This window comes from Solea senegalensis, linkage group LG7, assembly GCF_019176455.1.
Source record: "Solea senegalensis isolate Sse05_10M linkage group LG7, IFAPA_SoseM_1, whole genome shotgun sequence".
Taxonomy (NCBI): domain Eukaryota; kingdom Metazoa; phylum Chordata; class Actinopteri; order Pleuronectiformes; family Soleidae; genus Solea; species Solea senegalensis.
The window spans coordinates 3,924,860-3,937,048 of record NC_058027.1 but is presented as its reverse complement, the minus strand read 5'-3'; the positions used below and the strand labels follow the sequence as shown (position 1 = coordinate 3,937,048).

Here is a 12,189-nt window from a genome sequence, read left to right as displayed (position 1 = left end):
TCTGTGTGAAAACTCCTGGTGTATTGTTAGTCTATTTACTGACTGAAGTTTCCAGATGTGGGACTGTTTTCTTTGCAACTTAAAACCGTTTTTAACTTCAAGTTCCCTATAAACGGCCGTGTTACGGACCTTCTATCAGAAAACACCTTTACCTTGTTTGACTGGACTTTTGTACAGTATTATCTCTAATATTGTCTTCATGAAATATTTGCAATGTGCTATTCATTTATGAATTATAAAATCCTTTATAGATCGGCAACAAATGCACATTTCAACTCATGATTTAGATCAATGTTCACTTCATTATTTTAAAGTAAAGACAAAATTTGATGTCTCCACCACTTGTTCGCCTCAAAATATGATATTTAACGACAACTATCACAAATACTAAACATCCATGGCAGTTCAGGACACAGTAGTTGATTTCAGCTGAGCCTCAAGTTTATGTGTGCACATGTGTCGCCTCTTTCAGCGGCTTCTGCTTACGGGTTCCCGCGTCCGCTCCTCTGTGATCCGCCCCCACTGCCTCGGAAACACTGCTGAAACCCTCATCTCTGTGAAAATCAATAGACGCACTGAGTTAGAAGCATCAACAACATAGTTGTTGTGATTTGTTTAAATGTGCCTGTTGGCTGGTGTGTGCCAGTCATTCACAGAGAGACAGAAATCTGGGATTTAATAGTGGGTGAAAGTCAGAGGAAGATGAGTTTTTACACAGCTGAGGACTGATGGAAACCGTCCTTTGAGAAACATGCCGTATGGAGCTACTTGAACGGTCTCATTCAATTTGGAGTTGCAACGTAAGATTTTAGACCATCAATTCCTTCCATCTTATTCCACCGTACCTTTTTTGATTAACAGCTCCTCCTACTTTTTCACTCCATTTCAACATTACACGGCGCGCTATAGTACAAAGTGAAAGGTCTTCATGCTTTTTGAAATATGGAGTTTTTGGCCAGAGCATGGAGTGGCATATTTATATAAAAAAAAATGTTTTTATCTCTCACTCTGTGCCACTTCAACTTCACTCACATGAAGAAAGAGGGGGATGAGGGACCATAATATTGCACTCTCACAGATCCAAGAGGAAGAGATAGTAATGAAAAACTCATGTACAAACAATGACTCATTCACACACTTCAGTAAAGATGAATTTATAACCATTATCGCCTGTCGTACACGTGGTGTAAAGTGTGTGTGTACAAAAACGAGCAGCGAAAACTGACTGGAGCGGTTAGCGTTGGAATTTGTTGTTGTTGGCACTGACGTCCGGCAGAGTTAATTTCTTGTGAGAAAATAAACCCTATCCTGGGCACTGCACATTTATATGCACTATAAATCCACTCCGCTTTCCATGCAAGTCATTGCTCGCCTTCAAAAATTGATGTCCCATAGGTTTTGGAAATATAAGATTCAGCAGTTTTTTTTTTCTTTTTCTTTTTCTTTTACCTTATCTTGGTGTCAGACTAGGTCTAATGGTGTGGAGTCCCATACATCTTGCATGTCCTAGGTCTGAACCCAATCAGCTGCCGTTTCTTTTTTTTTATTATTGGACATGTAATGACATGAATTGACATGAATTGATTAACGTCACCAGCAGGACATTAAGGTGTCATGTGACCAAGAAATGGTTGCTAAATCTGATGGAATTTAATCTATTGGATTTCCCCAATAGCTCACAACTAATTTCCTTCATATAAATACAGTATTATTCAAAGCCTGTACTTACTTGAGAAGTTGCTCCAGTTCCCGCTTGACCTTTGTCACTACAGGTGGACCCTGATAGGTCAAAGCCGTGTACAGCTGAACCAACGAGGCGCCAGCTCGGATCTTATCCATAGCATCCCGCCCACTGGCCACGCCGCCAATACCCACAATTGGAATTTTACCTGCAACCACATCAAAACATTTCATTTATTTAAGAAGCTGGTGCGGGTGCTTGTTCAGCAGACATTTTTAGACAATACCTTTGGTGAGAGAGTACATCTCTCGTACAGTGCTGGTAGCGAGGTCTTTGAGCGGCTGGCCACTCAGCCCGCCGACCTCAGACTTGTGTGGATCTTTGAGCGTCTCCGGTCTGGACACGGTGGTGTTAGTCACCATTAACCCGTCCACTCCCAGCTGTGGTACAGAACATACCACAAGGTGAGGACAGGGAGGGAGGGGAGGGAGAGAGAGAGAGAGAGAGAGAGAGAGAGAGAGAGAGAGAGACAGACAGACAGACACACGTTAAGTGAGTTAAAGATGACAGAAGCTTTCATGTGAAGTGCCCAGTTACTAAGTGACAGGCAACACTTGATTTCTCTTTCCCTCTTTATTGTCTCGTCCATTCAGGTTTACACCTGTTTGCTCTAATGAACACAAAAGCACTGCTCTAAAATAAGCCTGCTGATGTCACGATGACGTCACCCGAGACAGAGCAGAAGATAAGAGCTTTTTACAAGATCTAAAGTCTTTAAAACAACCTTTACCGTTTGCTGTTTAAAAGGTGCCAAATACAAAATTGGGTGTCAAACCAAATCAAGCACAAACATAGGCCACGCCTCTGGCCGGGCAATATATCAATATTAAATATAAATTATATTGTGATATGAGGCAAGCTATCGCTTTAGATTTTGATCATACCATAATAAGATGTATGTGATGACTTTTGTTTTAAAATGAAAGCTGTTAATCACGCCATTTAATATATTGAATAAATGTGTGAAATAGACTAAATATTATAAAGGTACTGATTAAAGAAAGATTATTTTTTATTTTCATTGATTAATAAAAAAGTGGATTAATGAATAAACATTTTAATGTTATTTTGTATTCTTTTCATATTTGTTGATTAACACCCTGCTAATTTATTTGCTTAATTACGTTCCTCGTGGAGTCTTCAACCATATACTCATTTTGCGCAGGAAGCGTCAAAAACTAGAGTGTTTCGATGTCTAAAAACATCAAGATTAAGAGGTTTTTTTACTATATTCTTGCTGAGGTATGAAAAGGCGATGAAACACTTAAAATACTTCGGATTGAAAATGAATTCAGAATGAGAAAGAAAATATCGAGTTCTCCCACAAAAAGGAATGCATTTCTATATGAATGAAACCTGGAGGTTCGAATCCCGAGGGAAACGAGGTAAAACTCATCACTATGGGGATCGCGTCCTTGAGAGACCAACCTCAAGAAACTTCTTCAACACGCCTGTCAAGGCCAATGAGACTGCTGCAGGCAGGGCAAGACCCGCCCTCCCTTGGGGCTATAAATGATCCTGCACATGTTTCATCTGCTCAACCGAAACTGCACTTCACCGAGCCATAGGCGGTGAGGGGCTACATTGTGTTGTGCCTTGATTCCTTCCCTCAGGAACACATCAGTATGAGGATCTAGCCACTCCACACCAGGTCTCCAACGCACGCCACTTTAGTGGAAACGGTTTCTTCAGGTTGGTCTCGCAAGGACTCAATCCCCATACTGATGCGTTTTACCGAGCGTACTGACCGAAAGGGAACAATACACTGCTAAAATGAATGAAAACCAACTAAAAGGAGGCTCGGAAATCAAATGAAAGGACGCAACAGCTTCCAACCTCAGTGACGACATCAGCAATGTCTCGTTTGTCCTGTGCTGTGAGGTCGGGAGCAATCTTCACCAGGACAGGAGGCTTGTGTTGTCCCTGCAGGGCGTCACGCTCCTTCAGCACCTGAGCAGATAGTGTGAGGAGAATATTCAGAATCATTCGGGTGAGAAATCATAGGAAACTGTGACTACTGCACACTGTACTGTAGGGCTCATGATTATTCTTATTCTCCTTTAATCTGTTGGTTATTTGTGACAATGGTGTTTCCAGAAGCTTAATTAGATGTCTTCAAATACTTGTGTTGTCAATTTTCCTTTGACAATCAATAATAAATGAGTAATCGTCGGACCCCGATTGTGCTTTTAAAAGCCTCTAAAGCCTCAGGAATGTGGAGTCTTGCAGTTTTATACTTGCGTGCCTACTTTCTTGTCTGTTGTGTTCAGTAGAAAAGTTAATTTTAATAAAAACATGAATGACAGAATGAATGAATGCATGTAGAACTCCCAGTAAACTATGTTTTACTGACAGAAAACATGAAAATCACAAACGTGCACAAATTTACACACAAACGTGAAGTCTAAAACTTTTTTCCAGACTTTTTCCAAGATTTTCACTTAAAGTTCCAGGCTTTTCAAGGTCTGGAAACAGCATTTTCTCGCTCTACCGCTGAGCTATTGTCACCTTAACAAAAGTGTAAAAGAAGTATTTCAAACAATCACTTAGTTTTCTTCGGTTTGTTTTTTTAGACATCATTAAGTCTTCCTTTACCTGGTTAAGCAGTTGGCGAGCTGATAAGGCGGAAGATACACGCCGAAACTTAGCGTTATAAGACATAATGAACTCACATTATGAATCACAGATAACATAAACGCTAAGCAAATCAGAATGCAATCAATTTGTTTCATTAATCTATAAAATACAACTATAAAAAAAACGGTTTTAATTGCACCTAACACTTAGCCACAACCCCATGACATTGATTAACTGGCCCTGACTCATTTTTCTTGCTTTGTTGAAAAGAGAAAAAGATATTTGACTGTCAGAGGGAGTGAAAAGCTTTGCAGGAAATAATGACAGTGGTGGGAAATCCATTTTTCTTAATCAGTGGAATTCAACAAAAGGAAAAAAAAAAAAATAGAAGAAACCCCTACAAGTGTGAAACATCAATCCCTGCTACAGACAGAAGAAGACCATGCCAGTGGGTGACATGATTTAAGACCCTTTAAACCAAGTCTGAGGGATGCTTCCAGACTTCTGTGGGGCAGTACTCAGGAATAAATGCTTGACTTTGAGTCTTTTCTGCATAACACCGCTCAGGTGTTACGTTTCTTTGCAAGGAAATAAAAACTATATATTTCATTATTCGCCAACAACAAGCAACAGAGAATTCCCAAAACAATTTGGTGTCAGAAGTGGAATCCTGCGAGTGATCGTCCGGGATGGAGCACGGACAGTGACAGGCCATCCTGGAAGAGAAAATATTTCCAGCCTCCTACCTCAGATTTTCTTCTGACCGCTGACACTCCAGATCATCACTGCTGGGACTCCACAAACTCACGTCAGTGAAATTCATCTGGTGAGCATTGAAATATTGACATTCTAATCATTTGTCATCATCATTTTAAAATTTGGGTTTAATTTGACGTAACATTTCCATTTTCTCAGTCAGGGACTTGGGATTCAAAGTCTAGAACTTGAATTGCTTTTTAGTGCTTGTAGCAGGGACGATACAGAGTCTTTATAGTCATTTTCATGCACAACCTCCACATCTGGACACACCCTCTTTCCTGCTGTATGCCTGTCAATGGAAATTGAAACAATTTGAGGTTTCAAAAGCAGGGAAGCCATGTTGCACCAAGACGGATGCAACAGACTGCGCCTCTCATGTGTCACCAGGGCCTGATGAGCCATATGAGGAAGGTTGGTTTGAGACCAGAAAACAGATGAACTTTCACTGACACACATCAACAGAACACAACACAGATATATCAGTGCAAAACACACATCAGATCATTGGACATGATTGGCAAGTAATATTGGAGAGATCTATTTATATTCAAAGAGCAATCCAGCTGGTGCCTCAGAGCTGCAGCGATTTCCACTCTACAGGAAGTCCCTAAGACACTGTGGGCTGTTAGTAAGTATCATGTTGGCCTCATCAAAGACTGTGAGCCTGTTGTGATCGCTCCAAAATCAAGCAAGGCTCAATATCCCCTCAAACAAGAAGCCATCAATGGCATAACCCCAGTCAGCCTTTGAGTCTCCTAAAGCAGAAGGAGTAATTGTTCCCTGTGGAGACTCTCCAGTGTGCACACCTTTAGCTAAAGGTCAGCCAATAATATGGCGTTTTGTTCAGGATCTGCAAGCGGTAAATGATAACTGGGTTGCTTTCCTCCAACAGGTTTGCTCCCCAAGACCAGACCTAAAATAAACACCATTGACTAAACCTGATTTGATTCTTTTTCCTTAGCTGGATCTGCTTCACACATTTTGCTCCCAAACTCAACCGCTCGCACCAACAACACAGATTCTGTTTCTCAGGGAAATGCAAGAGCTGAGGCCGCTGTCAAAAACAATAACTATTTTGATAATCGATTCATCGGTTTGAAGCTTTTTTCATGATTAAAACAAGATTTCTAAATGTGAATATATTCCTTCGCTCATTAAACGTGAATCATTTTGGGTTGTCTTCGCTCACCGGAAAATTGACACATGAGTTGGACCAGGTGAAATTTCAATTTCATTTTTCACCAACAACAAGCAACAAAGAGTTTCCAAAGCAAGCAGTAGAAACTGGATGGATGGATGGTTAGTAGAGAAAAAGCGACCAAGCGTGCAAAGTTCTGCCTTAATTAACATTCAAACACTCTTACTATATTTAGGAGCTGCTGGAGCTCAGCTTTCCCCTGCAGATCTCGCAGACCGGGCGTATTAGGACTGCTGATGTTAATCACCAGGTAGTCCGCCAGTGGGCCCATCGTCCTCACCCCCTCCAAGTAATCTGCCCCCGCGTCCTGGGACAGCTTGTTCTTCCCCAGGTTGATGCCCAGGGGAAGGCCAGCTATAAACACACAGAAACAAACAAACATGCAAGTGGGAGGTTCAGACAACTACAGGCAGACGCTGTGTCATCAGACATACAGTATGAGTCAGCTCGGGCAGTGGCTGCTCATGCGACACACGGGTTCAGACACAAAAGAATGTGAGACAATGACGGGTCAAGATCAGTAAAACAAAACAAACTGAACCAATTTGGGTCATGGCTTTGATACCAATTAGGTCACAAGTGAATAATACATGAAGCAAGACTTTGACTTCTTGTTATAATAAAAATAAAATGAAGTTTGTTTTTTTCTTGCAATGAAAATCATATCAGAGATTAGAAAGTAGAAGAAACAAGTAAATTGTGGTTTTAAACACTTGAAAGACGGAGAAACAGTTCAGATCACATCAGTTGATCCATTGCACATTTACATTAGCCTCTACATAACGCACCTTGACTTTGCTCTTGTTGTGTTTCTTCTCTCGTCTTCAGCCGCTGCCGTGCGTCTGCCAAACCACAGCTGTTGAATCCATATCTGGACACACACAAACAAACACTTCAACTTGTGAAAATAGCAGCCTAGTAATAAAAAAATACTCAAACACACTTATTAATCAACAAAAACTGAAAATCAAGTGCAATAAATACTGTAAACCTAATGTGAAAATTACAATGAAATGTGAAATAATTGAGTTAAAACTGCCTCACGATGCTTTTAATGTACAGATAAACTGTTTGTTGAAAGAGCGCATGAAGATATTATTTAAACGTTTCATGTGTTGATCATATTTAAATCTATATCACAAAGACAGCAATGAAAATGAGCCAATCCAACTTCATTTATGAAGCACTCTAAAAACAGCAGCTGAAACAATAGAGATACATACAATATAGAGACATAAGACCTAAAAACCAACAACAAAACAATAAAATACTGTAGAAAATATGAAAACAACACAAATAAGAACAAGTCATACAATAAAAACAGGTAAAGGCAATGTCTCATACTGGGTCAAAAGCCAATGAGTAAAAATGGGTCTTAAGAGGCAGGAGTGAAAGGACGAAGCAGCTCAGAGAGGTAAGGCGGGGAAAGACATTTAATTGACACAAAGCTCAAATCTAAGCAGAAAAATGTGATAAGAGGTAACTAACAGAACAAAAATGAAATGTGGGCATAATACAGGATAAATGACGATATACAATTTATAATATTAACACTATAAAGTTGATCGATTAGGTTTGAGTGTCTCCGGGTGGCACTAAAACAAAGTAAAGGACTATAGCTTTTAAACAAACAGAACTCAGTTGTCGTTTAGAGACCATACCTGTTAATGACAGCATGATCTGTAAGCAGTCGGAACACGCGTGGTTTGGGGTTCCCCTCCTGAGGTTTGGGAGTGATTGTGCCCACTTCAACAAAGCCAAAACCCATTTTGTACAAACCGTCCACAGCCTCTCCGTGCTTGTCGAAGCCCGCTGCAATGCCAATGGGGTTTTTGAACTTTAATCCCAGAGTGTTTACTTCCTGTAAGAACACACAGACAAAAAGAACAGCGTCTTCCAAAGCCTGAGATTTTTCTGACGCAGAAACACAGTGTGACGCTCCCTGAATAGACTGTGAGGAAAACACAGGCTCACCAGTGATGCAGGGTCCTTGTAGCGATTTAGAGGAACCAAACCCAGACCGATCATCTTCACTGCCAACACATGTGCAGCCTCTGCTCCCACAATCCTCTGCAGCAGGGGCATCAGCTGGTTGGCATAGAAACGCTCATCCCCAACCACAGTCAGGTAGGAAGCAAACAGAATGCCACCTGAGCCGAGGACCTTGACTGCATCTTTTAACTGCTTCTGTTAACAAGAATATCATAACAAATTGAATATATAACAGTGTTTTCGCAAAATGACTCAGTGTCCATTCACCGTGAACAGACTGGATGCCTTTTATAATCTTTGCAATGTCCCAGTTTCCACAATAACCAGAGTTTGCATCCATGGTTTGTCTAATAATCAGGTCAACATCCATACAGGACTTGTGGTATGTCAACAGAACTGTACACCTTTAAAAAAGACACAAAAGTGACAAAGCTGCAGAAAAGACACAAATATACACAAGGGTAGAGCTGGACAACACGGCCAAAAATGTTCTCAGGACATTTGATACTGATAATTATCAGAACAGATGTCAGATAGTTGATTTCTACTGATTTCTGCTCTTGAGTGAAAGTTAAAAACAACAACTGTAAATTACTTCTTTACGGACAAAGAACACACACATTTCACAAGGAGTCTCAAAGTGTGTTTGCATGATGTATACGTGATGTTTATATAAATACAGTGACCTTTTACTATATTGCTTTTGAAGAAATACATACATATAAACAGACATACATACATACACATATATATATACATATATATACACAGTATATACACACTGGCATCACAAAATAGCTGCCCAGTGACCACAGAGGGACACAATATAATATATAATAAAAGTCGTCTCTTGAAATACAACAATCAATACTGCACCCTCTTGAAAGGCAAACCATCACATCTGTCTTTATGGACGTTTTCAGTACAGAAACCCCACCACTGAGGGAACGACAGGGACACTGTGCGAACGAGAGGACATTCAAAATGAGGACTTCTTCGTCTCATTTTGAATGACTTATGAACAGTTAAGTGTTAAGCGTTACCTTCAGGTGAGCCGCCATGGACGCGACTGTGTCATTTCAGAGGACACACAACTGACTTTCTTTACATGTTACACAAACACATGTGAACACTACCGGTGTTTCTTCTTCTTTCGTTGGAGCGCGTGGCAGACGAGACTCAAATGCGTGGTGCTGCCCCCCTCAGGTCATTTGTAGACTTGTCGAGTATCAATTCAATTCAAAAAATTCAATTCAAAAAACTTTATTTTATTTTTCTTTATATTATTTTTTTATAATATCACTCAGTGTTGCTGCTCTGAAAAAGTAAACCCTGCTTCTACCCAATGTTTTTGTCATTAATGTGTTATTTATTGCTATAATTTAAAACTATGGTTACATTTATGCTTTGTATTTCAACTCTTATATCTCTCTACATGTTCTATCTTAATAGTTTGTGCCTTGTGCCTTGTGTCCTAAATACTGTAGGCTAAGTTTTTTCCCTTTAAAATACTTTTTTTTTGTACTGTAAAGAAAGAAATCACACCTGAAATTAGTCACACATCTGATCATTTCACAATAAAACAGAAACATTGAGGGACTATTATCAAAATTAAAGCCATTGAAATCCAGAATTTCCTAATTTACAGTTTATCCGTCTATCTGACAATTAGAATTTCTACTAATAAATTTGAAGTGGCCTCATTCAAAGCTTACATGTTGTGTGGAGGCGTCTTTCCCTGCTTAATCTGAATCTAAAGCACGAACATTCCTACTGCTTAATGTTCATCATCAGAAGCCATCTGTGTACATTCTGTGACCAAATCTGTCCAATTGTTTTAAAGATGACTGTTCATTTGTTAAAAATGTATGAGAGATCATCTATTATATTATAAACACCCGCCAAATTGTTTTTTTCATTGGAGGTATAAACAGGTTTATTCGACAAAGTTAGTGAGAACTAACACCAAATATCACCGAGAGTCAAATAATGAATCAAAAATGAACATTTTAAATAATTGTTTAAAACCCAAAATAGAATTGATGTTTAAACTGGATTACAAGGCACAATGTAAAGAAGGGGATCATTAAATTTACACTACATCTCCTCACATAAAGATATATACATATTAGATATATATATATATGTGTATCTTTCTGTAAATAGCCCACTTTAGATCAGTTTGTTTCTCTGTGATGTTGTGTGGTCAACACACTAGCATGTCTACAGAAGAATCTTTTAACTGTACTTCCTGTGTTCTACTGCTTTTACTAAACTCCTCCTCCATACTTTGCACCCTGCATCTCTCAGTGCTCCTCCCACAGACACAGAGCAAGTATCACAGCTCAACAACTTGTTTTCTTTCTCCTTTGTTTAGTCTTTTTAGGTCCATTATGTTTCAGTATTCCCGGGCAGCACAAGGGCAAACAGGAAGGAATCTTAACTGGAGGGTTGCTGGTTCAAATCCCCACCAGGTCAATGTGTGGGTATACCCCTGATCAAGGTACCCAATTCCAATGCTCCACAGCCAGTGTGCTCCTTGTGCTGGTTCCAAGCCCGGAAGAATGGGGGGTATCGGGCATAAAAATCTCAATTGCCAAAAAAACACAATTTGTGTGACTATGACAATATATTATAATATTTATTTAAAAAAAAAGTTTCATGTTTCCATTAAACATACAGATACAACCAAAGGTCACGTTCAGCAGTAGATGGAAGGTTTATCCTGTGTGACTTTTGGTGACATGAAGTGACTCCTTCACTTTGCATCTTGTTTGAGTGCCTGCACTGCTTTTCCTAATGTATTGAGAACATATGCAGTGTTTTCCTGGAGAAAGCTCCCTGATTTCCATAAGACGGGTGGAAGTGACTCTGCCCAGGCAATGTTCTTTAGCTCTGTTTGGTACAATAACCATGGACACGTTACTGCACACGTCTGTCTTTTTGTGGATTTCAGTCGGATTTTTACTTGCACCTCAAGGGTCAGGGGCCAACGCGCTGTCGTCCCAATGTGATCTTGTTTTCAGAAATGTCTGTTATGAGTTTGTGGAGGAATTGAGAAACTGGTCTCAGGCCAGGAGCGACTGTGAAAAGCGAGGAGGGGAACTCTTGAGGGTCATGAACAGCCCGGTCAAACTGTTCCTGAAGAAAGCAACCAAACAGAGAAACACGAGCAAGTTGACATGGTGGCTGGGAGAGGGGGTCAAGGGGGAACCCAGCGGGGGTAAGTAGAATGCACACCGTTTCATTTGTTGGTGTGTTTTTATTTTTTACGGGGGTTAAAATCAAGCAATGCCTGTTTGAGACCCAGTAATACTTTCTCTACATGCAAAAAACTGTCATTCACAATTATTTTCCCCCTGCCTTTAACTTAATATCATTTATGTTAAAAAATAAATAAATAAAATCAGTTATGTTTGCGTTTTCAGTGGCCTGCATAAAATGGAGTTGGGATAAGGTCATCAAACATTTGTCACAGGCGTTACTAGTTAAACTGTTCAAAATGATAATGTGCGTTACAGAACTGTCAGAAATGGTGACGTGTGCACACATTATTTTGTGAATTAAGTCGCGATACTTAGTCATATTGTTAAAAAAATATATATATGTATACATACTGATTGCTGTCTTGTTGATTTAAGACTATATGAAGGAGAGATAGTCCCTTCACTCAGGAAACTGTGGTTACACAATCATGATTGTATCTTCTTTGATGAAATGATTGACAAAATGGATCAATGGTTGCACCTTGATTTTCTTTTTAAGCAAACAGATTGATCGAGGTAATTGTTCTCAAAGCAATATGTGTGTGTGTGTGTGTGTTTCAGAGCACAAATGCACATACATGACTCTGAATCCTCTTCGCCTCAACACAACATCAGACTGTAAACAGAGACGCAGCTTCCTCTGCACCCGCAGTACG

The 12,189-nt window shown here is 39.8% G+C and overlaps 1 protein-coding gene across 1 annotated transcript; it reads right to left on the bottom strand.

Annotated features, from left to right (window-relative positions):
* Nucleotides 1–225: 225 nt before the first annotated feature.
* dhodh (dihydroorotate dehydrogenase) lies at nt 226–9,406 on the bottom strand. The gene is made up of 9 exons (XM_044030970.1): nt 9,311–9,406; nt 8,250–8,462; nt 7,937–8,136; nt 7,064–7,146; nt 6,442–6,629; nt 3,578–3,691; nt 1,968–2,121; nt 1,730–1,889; nt 226–554 (listed from the first exon to the last, which is right to left on the bottom strand). The coding sequence occupies exons 1-9, from the start codon at nt 9,326–9,328 to the stop codon at nt 443–445; spliced, it is 1,242 nt and encodes a 413-aa protein (XP_043886905.1). The 5' UTR covers nt 9,329–9,406; the 3' UTR covers nt 226–442.
* Between the last annotated feature and the right edge of the window lie 2,783 nt (nt 9,407–12,189).